Source organism: Trachypithecus francoisi, unplaced genomic scaffold (assembly GCF_009764315.1).
Source record: "Trachypithecus francoisi isolate TF-2019V2 unplaced genomic scaffold, Tfra_2.0 Lachesis_group14, whole genome shotgun sequence".
NCBI lineage: Eukaryota > Metazoa > Chordata > Mammalia > Primates > Cercopithecidae > Trachypithecus > Trachypithecus francoisi.
Window position 1 is genome coordinate 42,907,341 of NW_022681459.1, and position 24,437 is coordinate 42,931,777.

The window sequence follows — 24,437 nt, forward strand, 5'->3', positions numbered from 1 at the left end:
ACGCCACTGTGCTCCAGCCTAGGCGACAGAGCAAGACTCCATCTCAAAAAAAAAAAAGAAAAAGAAAAATAACTAGTTCTTTTTTCTGTTTGTTTGTTTTGGCATCCCTGGGGGGCTTGACTTTTGGACATGTTTGAGGGGCCAAGAAACCTCCAGAGGTAGGTGTCAGTGAGGATGTTAAGTGTAAAGGACTGATACTTAGGAGAGGACACCACAGAGATGATTTACTAACATAACTCCTATATTACTTCAAATAATAAAAGTTGCCCCAAGTTTAAGTGCTTTATCTGCTTTTAAACTCCAGGAATATTGGAAGATAACAAAATCTGTTGCCGATTTATCTTGCCACATGGAATTAGCTCATCCCCTTTAAAATACAAAAGAAGGAGTCGAGATTCCTGGGGAAATGTTGCCTGCAAAATGTTACTGGCTCAGGACAACTGTTATTTTGTGTCTTCACTAAAGTGTCAATAATCAGGAGTTGATTTCCTTCCAGAGGATTCAAATTCCTTTAGCAACTTGGATTGCCTGAACTAATTTGTAACCAGCTTTTAGAATAATAGTATGTCTTTTTTTTGTTTGTTTTTTTGAGTCTTGCCCTGTTGCCCAGGCTGGAGTGCAGTGGCGCAATCTCGGCTCACTGCAACCTCCGCCTCCTGGGTTCAAGCGGTTCTCCTGCCTCAGCCTCCCGAGTAGTGGGGACTACAGGTGCCCGCCACCACCTGGCTAAATTTTTTTTCACTTTTAGTAGAGATAGGGTTTCACCATGTTAGCCAGGATGGTCTCGAATTCCTGACCTTGTGATCCGCCTATCTCAGGCTCCCTAAGTGCTGGAATTACAGGTGTAAGCCACTGTGCCCAGCCTAAATAATTGTATGTCTTTCTTTTTTTTTTAAACGGAGTCTCACTCTGTCGCCCAGGCTGGAGTGCAGTGGCGCGATCTCCGCTCACTGCAAGCTCCGCCTCCCGGGTACAGGCCATTCTTCCACCTCAGCCTCCGGAGTAACTGGGACTACAGGCACCTGCCACCACGCCTGGCTAATTTTTTGTATTTTTAGTAGAGATGGGGTTTCACCATGTTTGCCAGGATGGTCCCGATTTCCTGACCTTGTGATCCGCCCGCCTCAGCCTCCCAAAGTGCTGGGATTACAGGCGTGAGCCACCGTGCCCGGCCAACAGTATGTCTTAGGGAAGGTAGTTTGTTGTAGAAGGGCTTGGGGCTTAAGAGTCAATCAGCTATGAGTTTAAATGTCAACTCTGCCATACTCGTTTGTCTAAATTACTGTTTCCCATCCTTAGTTTTCTCTTGTATTCATTATCTGTGTTATGTATATACATTATAATGTTTGGTTCAGAGTACTTATGAGAATCGAATGAGAACACATGTAAGTCCTCTGGCATATAACATTGTCATATCGTATTTAAGAAATGTTAGTTCCTTTTCTCCATCCCCATCTCCATCTCCACCAGTGATAACCCTTTCTTCTCACAATAGGCCTGTGTAGATAAAATATTCTTAGTTTATGCCGGGCGCGGCAGCTCACGTCTGTAATCTCAGCACTTTGGGAGGCCGAGGCGGGCGGATCATGATGTCTGGAGATCAAGACCATCCTCACTAACACAGTGAAACCCCGTCTCTACCAAAAATACAAAAAATTAGCCGAGCGTGGTGGTGGGCGCCTGTAGTTGCAACTACTTGGAAGGCTGAGGTGTGAGAATGGCGTGAACCCAGGAGGCGGAGCTTGCAATGAGCTGAGATCCTGCCACAGCACTCCAGCCTGGGCGACAGAGCAAGACTCTGTCTCAAAAAAAGAAATATATATATATGTATATTCTTAGCTTATTGGGTCCTAATGCCCAGCAAGCCTCTTGACTATAGTCTTTTCATTATTTATGCCCAAAGTAAGAAACTGTGACATCTACTGCTTAGATACTATTATTTGTATAAGTCAAAAAAGTTTAGAGGCGTGTGATGTTAATGTCTTGGCAGCATTCCTAAATATAAGTAGTAAGGGCTATATAACACACAAGGTTATAGCAAAAGGTTATAATCTTAGTTAATTAATAGGCTTTGTAATTAGGTTTTTTTTTAATGCTGCCTTTTTGAAGGTTAATAATATTAAGAATAGAAAGGATTCTGAGAAAGATCATCTAACATATTATAGAAATGGTTTTGATGATACATTCTCTGATGCTGCTGTGTCTTAGATGGTATCCTGACCTTTCGTAACTGGATGTAAACAACCCATAGGTTTAGTGGATTTGACTTTACTTCTTTTTTTTTTTTTTTGAGACGGAGTCTCGTTCTGTTGCCCAGGCTGGAGTGCAGTGGCGCAATCTCGGCTCACTGCAAGCTCCGCCTCCCGGGTTCATGCCATTCTCCTGCCTCAGCCTCCCGAGTAGCTGGGACCACAGGCGCCCGCCACCATGCCCGCCTAGTTTTTTGTATTTTAAGTAGAGATGGGGTTTCACCGTGTTGGCCAGGCTTGTCTCAAACTCCTGACTTCGTGATCTGCCCACCTCGGCCTCCCAAAGTGCTGGGATTACAGGCGTGAGCCACCGTGCCCGGCCGGATTTGACTTGACTTCTAATTTTGACTTATTATTTCTTTCCCTTATTTTCTCTTTGCTCTAATTTTTTAATCCACTTGTTTATATTTTATTAGCTACTTTTTCTAATTTGCTTTTTAAAAAGTAATTAACCTTTTCATTAGATATACTTCTGTAAGCTGCCTTAAATCTCTTAAAATACATAAAAAATTACTAGTTGGCTTTTAGAAGGAATTTTTTTTTTTTAAAGAGGCAGGGTCTGGCTATGTTGCCCAGGCTGGAATGCAGTGGTGCACTTATAGCTCACAAACTCCTGGGCTCAAGCAGTCCTTCCCACACAGCCTCCTGTGTAGCTGGGATTACAGGCAAGAGCCACCATGCCTGGCCTCAGAGGGAAAATTTGAAGTGGCATAGATAAAATTCAGATCATGGCTGGGCGCGGTGGCTTAAGCCTGTAATCCCAGCACTTTGGGAGGTCAAAACGGGCGGATCACGAGGTCAGGAGATCGAGACCATCCTGGCTAACACAGTGAAACCCCGTCTCTACTAAAAAATACAAAACAACTAGCCGGGCGAGGTGGCGGGCGCCTGTAGTCCCAGCTAACTTAGTCCCAGCTACTCGGGAGGCTGAGGCAGGAGAATGGCGTAAACCCGGGAGGCGGAGCTTGCAGTGAGCTGAGATTCGGCCACTGCACTCCAGCCTGGGCGACAGAGCGAGACTCCGTGTCAAAAAAAAAATAAAAATAAAAATAAAAATACAAAAAATTAGCCGGGCGTGGTGGTGGGCACCTGTAGTCTCAGCTACTCAGGAGGCTGAGGCAGAATGGCGTGAGCCTGGGAGGTGGAGCTTGCAGTGAGCTGAGATCACGCCACTGCACTCCAGCCTGGGCCACAGAGCAAGACTCTGTCTCAAAAAAAAAAAAAAAAAAAAAGAATTTAACAGTACGTTTATCCCATGTGTCCCATATTGTGCTAGCTCCTCTAGGAGGAGTCTGCAGTCTAAAAGGACCTGGACAAGATAATATATCTCCACTACAGCTGTTTGAGCATGACTTGAAGAATTAGTCATGAGATGGGAGACAGAACGGAGAGAGCAGTGTGAGTGAAAAACCGAGGCCTGAATTTGACATGTACAGGAAATAGAGGTAGTCTGGCAGAGTGAGTAGTGGGCAGAGAACAGGCCACATATTAGGGTCTGATTAGAAGGGCCTTGAGTGTCTGCTGAAGAATATAGACTTTATCCTTTTGGCTAATTCTCTGTTTTTTGGGTTTTTTTTTTTTTTTTTTTTTTTTGAGACCGAGTTGCGCTCTTGTTTCCCAGGCTTGAGTACAATGGAGCGATCTTGGCTCACCACAACTTCCACCTCCCGGATTCAAGCGATTCTCCTGCCTCAGCCTCCCGAGTAGCCAAGATTACAGGCATGCACCACCATGCCTGGCTAATTCTTTTGTAGTTTTAGTAGAGATGTGGTTTCTCCATGTTGGTCAGGCTGGTCTCGAACTCCTGACCTCAGGTGATCTGCCGTCAGCCTCCCAAAGTGCTGGGATTACAGGCGTGAGCCACTGCGCCCAGCCCTAATTCTCTAACATCAATGGGCATAAAAATCACCTGGGGGACCTTGTTAAAATGCAAATGTTCATTCCCATTTCCAGAGACTTTTATATTCTAGTCAGGAGTCAGCATTTAAACAAGCAGCTCAGGGTAATCTTGGTGCAGGTAGTCTGAGAACCACACTTTGAGAAACAGTGTTTAATGGTTACATTTGTGTTAGAGAAACACCACTGGTGACCATGTGGAGTAGAAACAGGGAGGGTATGGCTTACCTTCCTGGTCAAGAAGTAGAATGTTGGCAGCAGAAAGAGAAGATAAGCCTATTCCAGAGATCCTAAAAAGGTAGGATCTGTAGGACTTGGTGACTTACAGTTGTGATGAGTGAACACAAAGGAGTCAAGAATGATGTAAGGGTTTGTAGTCTGGGCAACTGGTAGATGGAATGAAGATTAGAAATATAGGAAGAACAGGCCGGACGCGGTGGCTCATGCCTGTAATCCCAGCACTTTGGGAGGCCAAGGCAGGTGGATTGTGAGGTCAGGAGATCAAGACCATCCTGGCAAACATGGTGAAACCCCATCTCTACTAAAAATACAAAAATTAGCTGGGCATGGGGGCAGGTGCCTGTAATCCCAGCTACTTGGGAAGCTGAGGCAGGAGAATTGTTTGAACCCGGGAGGCGGAGGTTGTAGTGAGCCAAGATCATGCCACTGCACTTCAGCCTGGCGACAGTGTGAGACTCCATGTCAAAAAAAAAAAGAGAAAGAAAGAAATATAGGAAGAACAGGTAAGGAATGGTGAAAAAAACGTTGCGTTTAAATTGCCTTAGGATTCCAGGTGAAGCTCTATGAGTCTGTTAGGAGAGAAGAGGAGCTTATGTGGAGACAACACAGAAGTCCCTGCTGGAGCTGTGGACAGAGATGAGAGCCCTGTGGTTTTGAATGGAGAATTAGAAGAGAAGCGGGCCAAATAAACTGAGAAGCATCAGATTTAATAGAAAATAAATTGCTAAGGAAACGCGGGGGGAATGAATACAGTTATGTTGAATACAGAGAAGCCAAGGGAACCGCAAACTTGAACAAAATGGTCTCTAATACAGTGTTCAGTGTTTGAGAGAATTACATTGGGAAGAGCATGGTGGTCTTTGGATCTTGCAGTCAAGATGTCATTTTTTACATTTGCCAGAACAGTTTCGCTGGACTGATGAAGGCAGAAAGCCAGATTGTTATGGCGTGAGAAGGGAGAAGTGCATGTGAGGTGAGGAGCTGAAGGCAGGGTGCATGGCCTGTTCACCAGCTGGGCTGTGTGTTTTAATCTCTTTTGGAACAAATCCAAGTATACTGTTGCATGCAACTTGAATTCAGTATATAGCTTGAGCTTTTATTTCTCTGACTTATAATGAGAATTTTGAGAATATAAACATTTATGTAATTTCAGTTATTCTAAAGATACTTGTTTCTATTTAACCGCTTACAGTCTTAACTTCTTGCCATCATTGAACCCTGTAAATAAGAGATGTGGAGTAATGAGGAAACAGACTGTGAGATGATAGAGATCAAAGAGGATTCAGTCTACATAAAAGCACGCATACATGCTTTGAAACAGACTGTGAGATGATGTAGATCAAACAGGATTCAATCTACATAAAAGCACACATACATGCTTTGAATGGATTTTGCTATTCTGAAACATTTTACTTCTAGTTTATCCATAGAATAAGAAGTTGTGAAAGGAAAGGAAATTGTCACGCAGTTAGAAAAGGATATTGACAAAAGATGGAAGGAAGGGGGAAAATACAGAACCGGGGTGAAAATTAAAAGAAAAGAGTCAAGCTGTTTGCTGCTTTGTTCTAAGTTGTGTAATCCTTTATAGATATTTTTCTGTATTGATCCTTTTTCCTTGCCTGCCCAGATGTTTTCCAGGATTAAGAGTGCACGCTTTAGGCCGGGCGCGGTGGCTCAAGCCTGTAATCCCAGCACTTTGGGAGGCCGAGACGGGTGGATCACAAGGTCAGGAGATCGAGACCATCCTGGCTAACACCGTGAAACCCCGTCTCTACTAAAAAATACAAAAAACTAGCCGGGCGAGGTGGCAGGCGCCTGTAATCCCAGCTACTCGGGAGGCTGAGGCAGGAGAATGGCGTAAACCCGGGAGGCGGAGCTTGCAGTGAGCTGAGATCCGGCCACTGCACTCCAGCCTGGGCGATAGAGCGAGACTCCGTCTCAAAAAAAAAAAGGAGTGCATGCTTTGGAATTCTTTTGAGGTTTAAGTTCCATTTTTACCCTTCCCAGCTATTCAGTGGGCAGATTTTTAAACCCCATTGACTCCTTTGAACCCTTCCTTTCCTATTAAAAAATGGAGACCAGGCACCATCCCTTATGCCTATAATCCCCACACTTTGGGAGGCTGAGGCAGGAGGATAGCTTGAGCCCAGGCATTCAAGACCAGCCTGGGCAACACAGTAAGACCTTGTCTCTACCAGAAATTAAAATTAACCAGGCGTGGTGGTGTCCCAGCTACTCTGGAGGCAGAGGCAGGAGAAGTGAGCTATGATTGTGCCACTGTACTTCAGCCTGGGTGACAGAGCAACGCCCTGTCTCAAAAAAAAAAAAAAAAAAAGAAACATCCACCTGAAGCTTATTTAGAAAAAAATTAGATCACTTAGGTAAAGTGACTAGTATAATGCCTGAAACAAAATGAGTGTTGAATGAATGATAGTTCTTTCTTATCATTTCCCCAAACCTCAAAACTTATTCATAAGTTTTCTTTCTTTTTTTTTTTTTTTGAGACGGAGTCTTGCTCTGCCACCCAGGCTGGAGTGCAGTGGCCGGATCTCAGCTCACTGCAAGCTCCGCCTCACGGGTTTACGCCATTCTCTGTCTCAGCCTCCGGAGTAGCTGGGACTACAGGCGCCCGCCACCTCGCCTGGCTAGTTTTTTGTATTTTTAGTAGAGACGGGGTTTCACCGTGTTAGCCAGGATGGTCTCGATCTCCTGACCTCGTGATCCGCCCGTCTCGGCCTCCCAAAGTGCTGGGATTACAGGCTTGAGCCACCGCGCCCGGCCTTTTTTTTTTTTTTTTATTTGAGACGGAGTTTTGCTCTTGTTGCCCAGGCGGGAGTGCAATGGCGCAATCTTGGCTCACCGCAACCTCTGCCTCCCGGGTTCAAGCAATTCTCCTGCCTCAGCCTCCCAAGCAGCTGGGACTACAGGCATGCACCACCACGCCTGGCTAATTTTGTATTTTTAGTAGAGATGGAGTTTTTCCACATTGATCAGGCTAGTGTCAAACTCAGGTGATCCGCCTGCCTCGGCCTCCCAAAGTGCTGGGATTACAGGCGGGAGCCACTATACCTGGCCAAAAGTTTAAGTTTTCTTCTCTTTTCTTTTTTCTTGAGATGGAGTCTTGCTCTGTCACCCTGGGTGGAGTGCAGTGGTGCGATCTCAGCTCACTGCAAGCTCTGCCTCCCGGGTTCAAACAATTCTTCTGCCTCACCTCCCGAGTAGCTGGGATTACAGGCTAATTTTTTGTATTTTAAGTAGAGACAGGGTTTCACCATGTTGGCCAAGTTGGTCTCTAACTCCTGACCTCAGGTGATCTGCCTGCCTCAGCCTCCCAAAGTGCTGGGATTACAGTTGTGAGCCACGGCGCCTGGCCAAGTTTTCTTTTTTAAAGGAGAATAAATAACCAATAACATTTAATTTCTGAGACATTGGTACTGAAGTGGAGATTTCTATTGCTGTGGTTAGAGATGAAATAGAAATAAATGTCTTTGGCCAGGCTCGGTGGCTCATGTCTGTAATCCTAACACTTCGGGAGGCTAAGGAGGGTGGATCCCAAGGTCAGGAGTTCGAGACCAGCCTGACCAACATGGTGAAACCCTGTCTCTACTAAAAATACAAAAATTAGCCGGGCATGGTGGTGTGCACCTGTAATCCCAGCTACTCAGGAGGCTGAGGCAGGAGAATCACTTGAACCCGGGAGGTGGCGGTTGCAGTGAGCCAAGATCGTACCACTACACTCCAGCCTGGGCGACAAGATGAGACTCTGTCTCAAAAAAAAAAACAAGAAAGAAAAGAAAGAAATGCCCACTGACTCTTCAGGCTACGCAGGGCCAGGGAGATACGGTTTTGTTGTTGACATCATAATCAGGTTTTGGTTTCCTGCTTTTGAGGAGCAAACTCCTAATATTTTCAGAATCCTCAGGGCAGTTAGGTTCCGTTGGACAGATTTTCCCTTCCAAACTCATCAGATAAGCCCACATGTGAACTGCAGTAGTTGACAGTGAGAGACAGCTATGGAAAAGCTACATGAGGAGCCAGATTAGAACCAGAAAGTTATTTGAGCTTGGAATCACATCAAAGGGTGTCTCACTGGAATGTTAGTAGCCTATCACACTGATGGTAGTTATTGATAGTAATTTACCTTTCTCCCCCATGGTGACATAGTGGACAGGCGTGCTTCAGACAAGGGATAATACAGTTTATATCAGTTAGGTTCTAGCCTGCTTAGCTAGAGTTTAGTTTATTTAGACTAAACGAATTGGCCTTTTAAAAGTCCTTAATTACCGTTTCCATGTTTTCCATAGTAGATTCCTCATACAAATGGCTAGTGGCACGCTCCACAACTTGGTATTACTTAATTTACTGGAGTAGCCTCATCTCCATACTCGGACTGTCTATCCCTGTCTGTGTGACCAGTGTGGATAGGGTGATTCCAGCACAAGAGGAAAAATGTTAGAGGACTCTTGGTGGGGAGGAGCTGAGAGTTCTTTCAGCCAGATGTCTTATAGACAGGTTGAGTATCCCTTATCTGAAATGCTTGGGACCAGAAGTTTTTTGGATTTCAGATTTTTTGGATTTTGGAATATTTGCGTATACATAATAAGATATTTTGGGGATGAGACCCAAGCCTAAATATGAAATAATCATTTTTAGTAGAGATGGAGTTTCACTCTATTGCCCAGGCTGGCCTCAAACTCTTGGGTTCAAGGAATCAGCCCGCCTCAGTCTCTCAGAGTACTGGGTTTACAGCATGTGGCTGAGGCTGTGCTTTCTCTTGAGTCTTTAAAGACACAGTTGCTCAGGTTGGAGTGCAGTGGTATGATAATGGCTCACGACAGCCTCAAACTCCTGGGCTCAAGGGATTCTTGCACCTCAGCCTCCCTAGTATCTGGGACTACAAGTGTTCACCACCACACTCACCTGATTTTTTTCTTTTTCTTTTTTTAATTTTACATAGACAAGGTCTCACTATGTTGCCCAGGCTGGTCTCAAACTGATGGACTCAAGCAGTCTTCCCACCTATTCCTCCCTTTAAAGACTGCATTTTAGGCCGGGCGCAGTGGCTCAAGCCTGTAATCCCAGCACTTTGGGAGGTCGAGACAGATGGATCACGAGGTCAGGAGATTGAGACCATCCTGGCTAACACGGTGAAACCCCGTCTCTACTAAAAACTACAAAAAACTAGCCGGGCGACGTGGCGGCACCTGTAGTCCCAGCTACCCAGGAGGCTGAGACAGGAGAATGGCGTGAACCCGGGAGGCGGAGCTTGCAGTGAGCTGAGATCCGTCCACAGCACTCCGGCCTGGGTGACAGAGCGAGACTCCGTCTCAAAAAAAAAAAAAAGACTGCATTTTACAGTTTCTTTAAGTCTGGGCACGGTGGCTCAAGCCTGTAATCCCAGCACTTTGGGAGGCCGAGGCAGGCAGATCGCTTGAGATCAGAAGTTCAAGACCAGCCCGGCCAACACGGTGAAACCCTGTCTGTACTAAAAATACAAAAATTAACTGGGCAAGGTGGTGCACGCCTATAACACTCAGGAGGCTGAGGTGGGAGAATCACTTGAACACGGGAGGTGGAGGTTATAGTGAGCCAAGATCGGGCCACTGCACTCCAGCATGGGTGACAAAGCGAGACTCTGTCTTCAAAATAATAATAATAATAATGTTTCTTTTTTTTTTTTTTTTTTTTGAGACAGAGTCTCGCTCTGTCGCCCAGGCTGGAGTGCAGTGGCGCGATCTCGGCTCACTGCAAGCTCCGCCTCCCGGACTGCCGCCATTCTCCTGCCTCAGCCTCCGGAGTAGCTGGGACTACAGGCGCCCGCCATCTCGCCCGGCTGGTTTTTTTTTTGTATTTTTTTAGTAGAGACGGGGTTTCACCATGTAGACCAGGATGGTCTCGATCTCCTGACCTCGTGATCCACCCGTCTCGGCCTCCCAAAGTGCTGGGATTACAGGCTTGAGCCACCGCGCCCAGCCGCTCTTGAGGTCTTTTAATCTATTTTACTTTTTATTAGAAAACACACCATGGGCATGGGGTGGGCACAGTGGTTCACGCCTGTAATCCCAGCACTTTGGGAGGCCGAGGCAGATGGATCACTTGAGGTCAGGAGTTTGAGACCAGCCTGACTAACATGGTGAAACCCGTCTCTACTAAAAAATGCAAAATTAGCCAGACATGGTGGCGCATGCCTGTAATCCCAGCTACTTGGGAGGCTGAGGCAAGAGAATCAGTTGAACTTGGTAGGCAGAGGTTGCAGTGTCCAAGATAGCGCCATTGTACTCCAGCCTGGGCAACAAGAGTGAAACTCCGTCTCTAAAAATATATATATACACACACGCACACACATATATATACACACACACACATATATATATATATACACACACACACATATATATATACACACACACACATATATATGTATATATCGGATATGGTGGCTCATGCCTGTAATCCTAACAATTAGGTAGCTTAGGTAGGCCAAGGCAGGAGGATCACTTGACCACAGGAGTTCAAGACCAGCCTGGGCAACATAGTGAAACCCTGTCCCTACAAAAAACACACACAAAAAAAACCATTTAAAAATTAGAGCTTGGGCCGGGCGCGGTGGCTCAAGCCTGTAATCCCAGCACTTTGGGAGGCCGAGACGGGCGGATCACGAGGTCAGGAGATCGAGACCATCCTGGCTAACACAGTGAAACCCCGTCTCTACTAAAAAATACAAAAAAAACTAGCCGGGCGAGATGGCGGGCGCCTGTAGTCCCAGCTACTCGGGAGACTGAGGCAGGAGAATGGCGTGAACCCGGGAGGCGGAGCTTGCAGTGAGCTGAGATCCGGCCACTACACTCCATCCTGGGCGGCAGAGCGAGACTCCGTCTCAAAAAAAAAAAAAAAAAAAAAATTAGAGCTTGGCTGGGCGTGGTGGCTCATGCTTGTAATCCTAGCACTTTAGGAGGCCGAGGCGGTTGGATTGCTTGAGTCCAGGAGTTTGAGACCAGCCTGGGCAATATGGTGAAACCCCATCTCTACTAAAAAACACAAAAATTAGCCAGACGTGGTGGTGCACACTTATAATTCCAGCTACTCGGGATGCCGAGGCAGGAGAATCACTTGAACCTAGGAGGTGGAGGTTGCAGTGAGCCGAGATCACGCTGCTGCATCCCAGCCTGGGCAACAGAGTGAGACTCAGTCTTTAAAACATAATAATAATAATTGGATGTTAACATGGGTGCTCCTGATTTTTTTTTTTTTTTTTTCCAATCTGGGCTTATTTGTACTTATTGGTGTCAAAATGTGTGAATAAGTTTCAGATAGAGCCCACTGGGAAGGCTAAGTGATGGCCTGGGGAGAGGAGACATGACCAGCCGCTGCCTTGTGCTGCTCCTGGCAGGTTCTGCCAGCTGATTCTTTCCCTTGGGCCTGAGCAGATGGGCATTGGACTAGAAGGCAGGGAAGAGTCTGCAGTCAGAGCATTCTAGATTGAGTCCCAGCTGTCACTTGCTCATTGGCTTGTATACTTTTAGATCATGTATTTATATTAGGAAGGTATTTACAGTGGTTGAGTTGTCTGCATGGGTTGCTGTTAAACGTTGGTAGTTTCGGCTGGGCACAGTGGCCAAAATCCTGTAATCCCAGCAGTTTGGGAGGCCGAGGCGGGCGGATCACAAGGTCAGGAGATTGAGACCATCCTGGCTAACATGGTGAAACCCCGTCTATACTAAAAATAAAAAAAAATTAGCCGGGCGTGGTGGTGTGCGCCTGTAATCCCAGCTACTCAGGAGGCTGAGGCAGAGGAATTGCTTGAACCTGGGAAGCAGAGGTGACAGTGAGCCGAGATCGTGCCACTGCACTCCAGCCTGGGTGACAGAACCAGACTGTCTCAAAAAAAAAAAACAACCAAAAAACCTTGAGTTTTCTTTTAGCCCCTAAGCCTTATTACTTAACAAATGATATCCAGTGTGTTCTCAGCCATGTGAGATTTGTTTCCTGATGGTAATCCTATTTTAGTTATTTTTATTATAGAAGTCAGTGTTTATTGGAGACAGATTAGAAAATACAAACTAACAAAGAAAATTGGCCGGGGCGCGGTGGCTCAAGCCTGTAATCCCAGCACTTTGGGAGGCTGAGACGGGCGGATCACCTGAGGTGTCAGGAGTTTGAGACCAGCCTGGCCAACATGGTGAAACCTTGTCTCTACTAAAAAGACAAAAATTAGCTGGGCGTGGTGGCAGGTGCCTGTAATCCCAGCTACTCGGGAGGCTGAGGCAGGAGAATTGCTTGAACCCAGGAGGAGGTGGGGGTTGGGGTGAACTGAGATCACGCCATTGCACTCCAGCCTGGGTTAGAAGAGCAAAACTCCATCTCAAAAACAAACAAACAAAATCGAAATTATTCATAATCTAGCCTTCCAGAGGTAGACTGTTGGTATTTCAACCTATCGCCAGACATCTGTTTTTTTCCTTAAAAAAAAAAAAGGGTAATCTTGTATAAGCATTTTAATAGCTTGCTTTTCCAAGTTACACCGTGCGAATCTTCCCATGTCAGTCACTTGTGTCGGTTTCTGAACTGATGGTTACCTGAGCTGTTCTCTGCTAGGCCGTGGACTCCCTGGGAGCAGAGATGGTGTTACATGCTTCCTTGGACCCAGCACAGCACCTGCTTTATCTCAGATCTCAGGGAATGTGTGTTGAATGAAATCGCAGCAATAAAATGTGAGGCAGGCCGGGCGCGGTGGCTCAAGCCTGTAATCCCAGCACTTTGGGAGGCCGAGACGGGCGGATCACGAGGTCAGGAGATCGAGACCATCCTGGCGAACACTGTGAAACCCCGTCTCTACTAAAAAATACAAAAAACTAGCCGGGTGAGGTGGCGGGCGTCTGTAGTCCCAGCTACTCGGGAGGCTGAGGCAGGAGAATGGCGTAAACCCGGGAGGCGGAGCTTGCAGTGAGCTGAGATCCGGCCACTGCACTCCAGCCCCGGCGACAGAGCAAGACTCCGCCTCAAAAAAAAAAAAAAAAAAAAATGTGAGGCAGCTGGGCGTGAGCCAGGATCAGCCTCACAGTGGGTTCTGAGCTGACTGCCCAGATGTGTAGATAACGTTTATCTGTTCTCATCTTTGTAGGACCTACTAAATGAAGCAAAACAGAGACTCAGCAAGGTGGTAAAGGATACAACCAGGTACCAGGTGCTGCTGGATGGACTGGTTCTCCAGGTACCCTCACAGACCAGATCTACTGTTGATAGCCACAGTTCTGAGAAAATTTAGCGTGTCTGTTAGAGACCAGCTCTATTTTTCCTGCTTTCTCATCATAGTTTTTTCCTTTCACCCTTTTTTTTTCCTTTTAGCTTTTTCCCTTCCACTCTTGACCATATCTAAAATGTGTGCTACGTAGGAAAATAGTAAATCTGTCTGGTTGGATAAGACTTCCAGCCTGCTACTCATTTATGTAGTCTTACATGACTTAAGGTTCAAATTTGCTTGCAAAGGCTAACTTTAAATTCCCTTAATTTGATTTTGCCACTAAAATACTTGCTTTAGATTTAGGATTCCAACCAAACACTGTATATGTTTTAATTGTTTACCACTAAGCTCGAAATCCTTATTTTACTTATGTTAATTACAATAATATTTGTCCTCAGCTTGGTTGTTTTATGGCATCTGCATGAATTTTGTTTCTACGACCAAAGGTTTGGGTTCATTTATCTGGTTTGTGATAGATTGATCTTTCCATGGTCTCGTGTGGTATATGCCATCTGTTATTGGAACCTACCAGGGGAAGTTTTTCCAACCTAAATGAAAGAACTATAGAAACATCCTATTTTACTGTTGCTTTATTTATTTATTTATTTATTTTTGGGATGGAGTCTTGCTCTGTTGCCCAGGCTAGAGTGCAGTGGTATGATCTCGGCTCACTGCAAGCTCCGCCTCCCGGGTTCACACCATTCTCCTGCCTCAGCCTCCCAAGTAGCTGGGACTACAGGCGCCCGCCACCACATCCAGCTAATTTTTTCAATTTGTATTTATTTTTGAGACGGAGTCTCACTCTGTCACCCAGGCTGGAGTGCAGTGGCGCAGTCTCGGGCTTACTGCAGCATCCACCTCCCAGGTCCAAGCGATTCTCCTGCCTCAGCCTCCCGAGTAGCTGGGGTTACAGGCACCCGCCACCACGCCCAGCTAATTTTTTTGTATTTTTAGTAGAGACGGGGTTTCACCGTGTTAACCAGGATGGTCTTGATCTCCTGACCTCATGATCTGCCCACCTCGGCCTCCCAAAGTGCTGGGACTACAGGCGTGAGCCACCGCACCCGGCCTACTTTTTTGTATTTTTAATAGAGACGGGGTTTCACAGTGTTAGCCAGGATGGTCTTGATCTCCTGATCTCGTGATCCACCCACCTCGGCCTCCCAAAGTGCTGGGATTACAGGCATGAGCCACCACACCTGGCTATTTTATTTGTATTTTTATTTTGTTTTTGGAGACAGAGTCTCACTCTGTCAGCCAGGCAGGAGTGCAGTGGCATCATCTCTGTTTACTTAAACCTCCATCTCCTGGGTTCATGCCATTCTCTTGCCTCAGCCTCCTGAGTAAGCTGGAGTTATAGGCGTGCACCATTATGCCAGGCTAATTTTTTGTATTTTTAATAGAGATGGGGTTTTTTGCCTTGTTGCCTATGCTGGTCTCGAATTTCTGAGCTCAGGCAATCCGCCCGCTTTAGCCTCCCAAAGTGTTAGAATTACAGACCTGAGCCACTGCGCCCGGCCTGTTGCTTTATTTTATAGTTTGCATTTTCTACTGATTGTATGTACTATTTCTTCCAGGGTTTGTACCAGTTGCTGGAGCCCCGAATGATTGTTCGTTGCAGGAAACAAGATTTCCCTCTGGTAAAGGTAAAGAACTTAGGATAATTTTTTATCTTTCCCTCCCTCCCTCCCTTCCTTCCTTCCTTCCTTCCTCTCTCTCTTTTCTCTTTCTTTCTCTTTCTCTTTCTCCCTTTCACTCTTTCTCTTCCTTCCTTCCTTCTTTTCTTTTCTTTTTTTTTTTGATGGAGTCTCACTCTGTTGCCCAGGCTGGAGTACAATGGCAGTATCTCCACTCACTGCAACCTCCGCCTCCTGGGTTCAACCGATTCTCCTGCCTCAGCCTCCCGAGTAGATGGGATTACAGGCACATGCCACCACACCTAAATAATTTTTGTGTGTGTGTTTTTTTTTTTTTTTTTGAGGCGGAGTCTCGCTCTGTCGCCCAGGCTGGAGCACAGTGGCCGGATCTCAGCTCACTGCAAGCTCCGCCTCCCAGGTTCATGCCATTCTCCTGCCTCAGCCTCCTGAGTAGCTGGGACTACAGGCGCCCGCCACCTCGCCTGGCTAGTTTTTTGTATTTATTTTTAGTAGAGACGGGGTTTCACTGTGTTAGCCAGGATGGTCTCGATCTCCTGACCTCGTGATCCGCCCGTCTCGGCCTCCCAAAGTGCTGGGATTACAGGCTTGAGCCACCGTGCCCAGCCTTTTTTTTTTTTTTTTTTCCGTAGAGACAGGGTTTCACCATGTTGGCCGGGTTGGTCTTGAACTCCTGACCTCACGATCCACCCATCTTGGCCTCCCTAAGTGCTGGGATTATAGGCGTGAACCACTGTGCCCTGTTCGTTCCTTCTTTCTGTCCTTCCTTCCTTCCTTCCTTCCATCCATCCATCAAAATGTTAGGATGAAATGCATGTTCTAATAGAAAACAGCTCAACCATGGGAATTATAGGAGTTTTAACACATTGTAGGTATTTAAGTGTACTGAAGCCTCTAATCTATTTTCTTTTTTTTTTTTTTAATTGAGTCAGAGTCTTGCTGTGTTGCCTAGGCTGGAGTGCAGTGGCGCGGTCTTAGCTCACTGCAACCTCCACCACCTGGTTTCAAGCAATTCTCCTGTCTCAGTGTCCCGAGTAGCTGGAATTACAGGCACCCGCCATCATGCCTGGCTAATTTTTGTATTTTTTGTAGAGATGGGGTTTCACCATATTGGCCAGGCTGATCATGGTCTTGAACTCCTGACCTCGTGATCCAGCCACCTTGGCCTCCCAAAGTGCTGTGATTATAGGTGTGAGCCACCGCACCCGACCTGCCTGTACTTATTTATTTATTTTTTATTTATTTATTTATTTTTTTTGAGACAGAGTCTCACTTTGTCACCCAGGCTGGAGTGCAGTGGCGCGATCTCAGCTCACTGCAAGCTCCGCCTCCTGAGTTCATGCCATTCTCCTGCCTCAGCCTCCCGAGTAGCTGGGACCACAGGCACCCGCCACCACGCCGGGTAATTTTTTGTATTTTTTTTTTTTTTTTTTTTTGAGACGGAGTCTCGCTCTGTCACCCAGGCTGGAGTGCAGTGGCCAGATCTCTGCTCACTGTAAGCTCCGCCTCCCGGGTTTACGCCATTCTCCTGCTCAGCCTCCCGAGTAGCTGGGACTACAGGCGCCGCCACCTCGCCCGGCTAGTTTTTTGTATTTTTAGTAGAGACGGGGTTTCACAGTGTTAGCCAGGATGGTCTCGATCTCCTGACCTCGTGATCCGCCCGTCTCGGCCTCCCAAAGTGCTGGGATTACAGGCTTGAGCCACCGCGCCCGGCCAATTTTTTGTATTTTTAATCGAGACAGGGTTTCACCGTGTTAGCCAGGATGGTCTCTATCTCCTGATCTTGTGATCCACCCTCCTCGGCCTCCCCGAGTGCTGGGATTACACGCGTGAGCCACCGCGCCCAGCCTCTAATCTGTTTTCTTAAGAGTCAAGTTGCCATCCAAGCTAGTACCCTTCTCTCTTTCTAGGAACTTGGTAATACTGTAATCTAAAAATCAAATAATGGAAACAGCACTTTGGGTTGGAACAAAGATAGGCAGTGCCATCTTAGGAGGTAGCCTATTGCCAGACAAGCAAGGCTGAGCTCTAACCTCACTGAATGTGTTCCTATACCTAGAGGAAGAATGTGGGCACCCAGAGATTCTGGTCAGCTCTGAGTCTGAGTTCTCCACCCACCTCGGTCCTCCAAAGTGCTAGGATTACAGGCGTGAGCCACTGTGCCCGGCCTATTTGCATTTTTATTATAGTTTGTCTCCCTAAGTTACTTGTGCACTAGGAAAGAAAGTGTGTGCCAGCTAGAGAACATAGATACTCATTCCCCTTAACTGTACATTCTCCACTATAATAAAAGGTTAGAAACCATCTCAGTAACCCCAGTCTGTGTTTATGCTGACAGCCTCATTTATTAACTTGTAAAACAGAGCTCAACATCATAATGGAGAATTCACCAAGGTGATGTCATTCAGTGGAGGGAGGTTTCAGTTGCTCACTAGCCTTCTCTAGATAACACCATGATATTTCTGGGTGCCAAGCAAGCTTTTTCTTGAAACTTCTACAGTATCAGTGTCCAGAATTGGTGATTAGCTCTCCAAAGTGGTGCTGCATTAGATATGAAAACAAGGAACTCCAGCCGGGCGTGGTGGCTCAAGCCTGTAATCCCAGCACTTTGGGAGGCCGAGACGGGCGGATCACGAGGTGAGGAGATCGAGACCATCCTGGCTAACACGGTGAAACCCCATCTCTACTAAAAAATACAAAAAACTAGCCGGGCGAGGTGGCGGGCACCTGTAGTCCCAGCTACTAGGAGGCTGAGGCAGGAGAATGGCATAAACCCGGGAGGCGGAGCTTGCAGTGAGCTGAGAACCGGTCACTGCACTCCAGCCCGGGCAACAGAGCGAGACTCCGTCTCAAAAAAAAAAAAAAAAAAAAGAAAGAAAACAAGGAACTCTTGAATAGATGCATTGATTTGTTCAACAAAGTAATACTGTTAGAGAGAAATGTGGCTGGTCTTCAGTTCTTCCAAGAAAGGATTTACATGGTTACTTGAGTGTGCACAATATTGTTCAAAGACAAGACTTTATTAATTATGTCCACCACACGAATTGCCAGATAGTGGTAAAAACCCACTTTTTCTTTTTTTTTTTTTTGGGACAGTCTCGCTCTGTCGCCCAGGCTGGAGTGCAGTGGTGCGATCTCGGCTCACTGCAACCTCCACCTCCCTGGTTCATGCCATTCTCCTGCCTCAGCCTCCCAAGTAGCTGAGACTACAGGCGCCTGCCACCACACCCGGCTAATTTTTGTATTTTTAGTAGAGACAGGGTTTCACTGTGTTAGCCAGGATGGTCTCGATCTCCTGACCTCGTGATCCGCCCGTCTCGGCCTCCCAAAGTGCTGGGATTACAGGCTTGAGTCACCGCGCCCGGCTTTTTTTTTTTTTTTGAGATGGAGTCTTGCTCTGTTGCCCAGGCTGGAGTGCAGTAGTATAACCTCGGCTCACTGCAGCCTCCTCCCCCTGGGTTCAAGTAATTATCCTGCCTGAGTCTACCAAGTAGCTGGGATTAGAGGCACACACCACCATGCCTGGCTAATTTTTTGTATCTTTCGTAGAAACAGGGTTTCACCATGTTGGCCAGTGCTGGTCTTGAACTCCTGACCTTGTGACCTACCTGCCTCGGCCTCCCAAAGTGTTGGGATTACAGGCTTGAGGCACCGTGCCCAGCCTTTCTTTTTTTTTTTTTCAGTTGTGGTAAAATATACATACCATTTACCATTTTAACCATACATTGTGCCATTAAGTACATTTACAACATTGTGCAGCCATCACCATCATCCATCTTCAGAACTTTTCCATTTTCCCATAGTGAAACTTTGTGCTCATTAAACACTAACTCTCCATTATTTATCTCCTCTCTTCTCCCCTGTTCACCTCATATAAGTGGAAACATTCAGTATTTGTCCTTTTGTGACTGTTTCATATCACTTAGCATAATGCCTTCAAGGTCCCTGTAGTGTGGGTCAGAATGCCCTTCCTTTGTAAAGCTGAATAATATTCCACGGTGTGGGTGCCCCACGTTGTGCTGATCCGTTCATCTGTCACTGGGCACTTGGGTTGTTCCCACCTTTTGGCTACTGTGAATAATCCTGCTGCAAACGTGGGTGTATGGATATCTGTCTTGCTTTCTATCCATTTGTCTGTATACTCAGAGGTAGAATTGCCGGATCATGTGGTAATTCTGTGCTTCATTTTTTGAGGACCGTTATACTGTTGTTTTGATCAGAACCATCCTTGTGGGTATGGCATGGCACCACTGTTTCTGGTGCCTGCTGTCCCCCCTCATCTGCAACTACCAGTTTAAGCTCATGTCAGCAGCCAAACTTCTCTTCCTTCCCTTCCCTCCTTACGCACCTCCAGCTTCTAACACTCTCAGTTAGGGGGATAATGTATCTTCCTCCTGCTGATCCATGTTTCAAACCTGATAACTGCCTCTGGCATATTGAATCACCTGCCAAGCCCCGTTAAACCTTTTTTTTTTTGATATGGAGTCTTGCTCTGTCACCCAGGCTGGAGTGCAGCAGTGTGACCTCGGCTCCGACTGCAAGCTCTGCCTCCCAGGTTCAAGCAGTTCTCTGCCTCAGCCTCCCAAGTAGCTGGGATTACAGGTGCGCACCACCACGCCTCACTAATTTTTTTTTTTTTTTTTTTTTTTTTTTTTTGAGGCGGAGTCTCGCTCTGTCTCCCGGACTGGAGTGCAGTGGCCAGATCTCAGCTCACTGCAAGCTCCGCCTCCCGGGTTTACGCCATTCTCCTGCCTCAGCCTCCCGAGTAGCTGGGACTACAGGCGCCCGCCACCTCGCCCAGCTAGTTTTTGTATTTTTAGTAGAGACGGGGTTTCACCGTGTTCGCCAGGATGGTCTCGATCTCCTGACCTCGTGATCCACCCGTCTCGGCCTCCCAAAGTGCTGGGATTACAGGCTTGAGCCACCGCGCCCGGCCATGCCTCACTAATTTTTGTATTTTTAGTAGAGATGGGGTTTCACCGTCTTGGCCAAGCTGGTCTTGAACTCCTGACCTCGTGATCCACCCGCCTTGGCCTCCTGAGGTGCTGGGATTACAGGCGTGAGCCACCACGCCTGGCCAAGCCCTGTTAAATCTTGACAGAAACCATTCGCGTCTCTTCCCTCCTCTGTGCAGACTGTCATTTTTCCTCAGTGACTGTGCCGTTTTACATTCCCACCAGCAGTGCCTCTGTTCTTTTACATGGCATAAATGGAAATATCCTTGCTTGTATAGTCTGTTGAATTTTTGGATACCTGCTTCATAGTTTCTAGTAATACCTCTCATTGTTTTCTGTATTTCCAGGCTGCAGTGCAGAAGGCAATCCCTATGTACAAAATTGCCACCAAAAATGATGTAGATGTCCAAATTGACCAGGAGTCCTACCTGCCTGAAGACATGTAAGGAGTATTCCTGCTGCTAACAGCTACTTTCTCTCCCTGGGAGAGTGGCCTTTCTACTGGGCCTTTTTCAAATGGTATTTTCGCCAACACACTCTTAGACACAAGGCTAGAGCTGTGATGTGTTCTTCTTGCAGCTGCTCCTGTTCTGGCCGCGCTCTGTTGTTCTCCCTTGTTGGCCGGCTAAATACACTCTAAAAGTCTAGTATCATCGGGTGTGGTGACTCACGCCTGTAATCCCAGCACTTTGGGAGGCCAAGGTGGGCGGATCACAAGGTCAAGAGATCGAGACCATCCTGGTCAACATGGCCTGGGGAGCCAGACTCCCTATCATACCAGCCCACCCTCTGCTCACAGTCCAGTCCTGTCTCTACGAAAAATACAAAACTTAGCTGAGCATGGTGGCACGTACCTGTAGTCCCAGCTACCCAGGAGGCTGAGGCAGGAGAATCACTTGAACCTGGGAGGCGGAGGTTTGCAGTGAGCCAGGATCACGCCACTGGACTCCAGTCTGGCAACAGAGTGAGACTGCATCTCAAAAAACAAAAAAAAGTCTAATTTATGGTCACTGCATTCCTTCTGCGGGGAGGTGGCCACCAGAATGAAAGCTAGGACCAGATCTCTGTATTGGATGCTGAGGTAGGTACTCCCTCCTTCTAAGTAATATTTTATCAAAACAAGAATTGTGGGCTGGGCGCGGTGGCTCAAGCCTGTAATCCCAGCACTTTGGGAGGCCGAGACGGGCGGATCACGAGGTCGGGAGATCGAGACCATCCTGACTAACACGGTGAAACCCCGTCTCTACTAAAAAATACAAAAAAACTAGCCGGGCGAGGTGGCGGGCGCCTGTAGTCCCAGCTACTCGGGAGGCTGAGGCAGGAGAATGGCGGAGCTTGCAATGAGCTGAGATCCGGCCACTGCACTCCAGCCTGGGCGACAGAGCGAGACTCTGTCTCAAAAAAAAAAAAAACAAGAATTGTGTATGCCTAGTAATTAGGTTCCTTAGAAATAGAATAGCAAGTACAGGTGGTTTTTTTTTTTTTTGTTTTTTTTTTGAGACAGAGTCTCACTCTATGGGGCCCAGGCTGGAGTGCAGTGGCCGGTTCTCAGCTCACTGCAAGCTCCGCCTCCCGGGTTTACGCCATTCTCCTGCCTCAGCCTCCCGAGTAGCTGGGACTACAGGCGCCCACCACCTCGCCCGGCTAGTTTTTTGTATTTTTTAGTAGAGACGGAGTTTCACCGTGTTAGCCAGGATGGTCTCGATCTCCTGACCTCGTGATCTGCCCGTCTCGGCCTCCCAAAGTGCTGGGATTACAGGCTTGAGCCACCGCGCCCGGCCACGGGTGGTATTTTTATGACTGTGAGGAAATGACAGAACATTTCTCGGTGTAGTTGGGGTAGGCAGTAGAAACTCCTGACAAGGGGAGAGCCAGCGTCATTTTATCGATTTCACCGGCCTGAGGCCACCTAGCCATACCAGTAACATTGAAGAAAGTCCTTGGACACTTTTTTTTTTAATAGAGTCTCGCTCTGTCACCCAGGCTGGAGTACAGTGGCATGATCTCGGCTCACTGCAACCTCTGCCTCCCAGGTTCAAGCGATTTTCCTTCCTTAGCCTCCTGAGTAGCTGGGACTACAGGCGCCTGCCACCATGCCTGGCTAATTTTTTGTATTTTTAGTAGAGACAGGTTTCACCATGTTAGCCAGGATGGTCTCAATCTCCTGACCTCATGATCTGCCCGCCTCGGCCTCCCAAAGTGCTGGGATTACAGGCGTGAGCCACCACACCTGGCCTCTTTTTTTTTTTTTTTTTTTTTTCGAGTCAGAGTCTCTTTCTGTTGCCCAGGCTGGAGTTCAGTGACGCCATCTCGGCTTGCTGCAACCTCTGCCTCCTGGGTTCAAGCAATTCTCCTGTCTCAGCCTCTCAAGTAGGTGGGACTACAGGTGCCCCACCGTGCCCAGCAAAGTTTTGTATTTTTGGTGGAGATGGGCTTTCGCCATGTTGGCCAGGCTGGCCTCAAACTTGTGAATGGAAACAATCCACCTGTCTCAGCCTCCCGAAATGCTGGGATTGCAGGGGTGAGCCACCACTCCTGGCCAGCAGTGACGTCTTTTATCAGACACACATGCAGTCGTGATAGGGCCTTATCAATGATGAGCAGGATTGGGCTTAAGAAAACATTCAGGGGCCGGGTGCGGTGGCTCAAGCCTGTAATCCCAGCACTTTGGGAGGCCGAGACGGGCGGATCACGAGGTCAGGAGATCGAGACCATCCTGGCTAACCTGGTGAAACCCCGTCTCTACTAAAAAATACAAAAAATTAGCCGGACGAGGTGGCGGGCGCCTATAGTCCCAGCTACTCGGGAGGCTGAGGCAGGAGAATGGCGTAAACCCGGGAGGCGGAGCTTGCAGTGAGCTGAGATCCGGCCACTGCACTCCAGCCTGGGCAACAGAGCGAGACTCCGTCTCAAAAAAAAAAAAAAAAAAAGAAAACATTCAGGGCCGGGCGCGGTGGCTCAAGCCTGTAATCCCAGTACTTTGGGAGGCCGAGACGGGTGGATCACGAGGTCAGGAGATCGAGACCATCCTGGCTGACACGGTGAAACCTCGTCTCTACTAAAAAAAATACAAAAACTACACACAGTGTCACCTGGTAAATGAGTTATTGAGATGAATGCAGTTAGTTCTCTGTATCTTTGGGGTCCACACCTGTGAATTCAACCAACTTTTTCTTTTCACTCCCTAAACACTACAGTGTAACAACCATTTACGTTGTATTAGCTATTTTAGGTGCTGTAGACATGATTTACAATAGAGGGGAGGATGTGTGATAGTTGTGTGCAAATACTACACTGTTTCATATAATGGACGTCTGGGCAGGGATGGAGGTGTCTTGAAACCAACTGTGCATTACATCTTCAGAAGCTTTTTCAGTTCCTTTCAAGCCTGTTGCTTAGGTTGCGCAGTCTACACACCAAGACGAGGGCATTCCTCTGCGGGAGTAAAGGGTACCATGTATCTTTCTCAACTCTTTGAAAACGATTATTTCCTGTGCTTATTTTTGCAGAGCTGGTGGAGTTGAGATCTATAATGGGGATCGTAAAATAAAGGTTTCCAACACCCTGGAAAGCCGGCTGGACCTCATAGCCCAGCAGGTGAGGGGGGGTACTTCTTGGTAGTTGGTCTGCTATTACTTTGAAGTGGGACAGACAGCACATGTCCATTCCCTGGTATTTGGGATTTGTTGCTGTCCTTCCACATTTTTGGACATTTGCTCAAAAAGAATGAGAATAGGGCATGCAGTAGCATTTGCTAAGGTAATAACATTTACATGAGGGTGAATTTGGGTTCAGAACAAGGGTTTTGTTGACCTATGATTCAAATTTGTACATTTTACTACATGTAAGGTGCTGACAAGTTTTTTCTGTAACAGGAATCATGGAAACTAAAGCAAATACTTGTGTTTTGTTTTGCTTTTTTGAGATGGAGTTTCACTCTTTTTTGCCCAGGCTGGAGTGCAGTCTCGACTCACTGCAACCTCCACCTCCCAGGTTCACGTGATTCTCCTGCTTCAGCCTCCTGAGTAGCTGGGATTACAGGCACGCGCCACCACACCGGCTAATTCTGTATTTTTAGTAGAGACGGGGTTTCACCATGTTGGCCAGCCTGGTCTCAAACTCCTGACCTCAGGTGATCCACCCGCCTTGGCCCCCCAAAGTGCTGGGATTACAGGCGTGAGCCGCCACACGAGGCCACAAA

The 24,437-nt window shown here is 47.1% G+C and overlaps 1 protein-coding gene across 1 annotated transcript in view; it reads left to right on the plus strand.

The window, feature by feature from the left end:
* The window catches only part of ATP6V1E1 (ATPase H+ transporting V1 subunit E1), a 46,282-nt gene that overhangs the window by 20,400 nt on the left and 1,445 nt on the right, over positions 1 to 24,437 (plus strand). The window contains exons 5-8 of the mRNA XM_033233019.1: positions 13,507 to 13,596; positions 15,204 to 15,272; positions 20,584 to 20,678; positions 23,746 to 23,833. Coding sequence (XP_033088910.1) covers positions 13,507 to 13,596; positions 15,204 to 15,272; positions 20,584 to 20,678; positions 23,746 to 23,833 — 342 coding nt within the window. The remainder of the gene's footprint in view (positions 1 to 13,506; positions 13,597 to 15,203; positions 15,273 to 20,583; positions 20,679 to 23,745; positions 23,834 to 24,437) is intronic.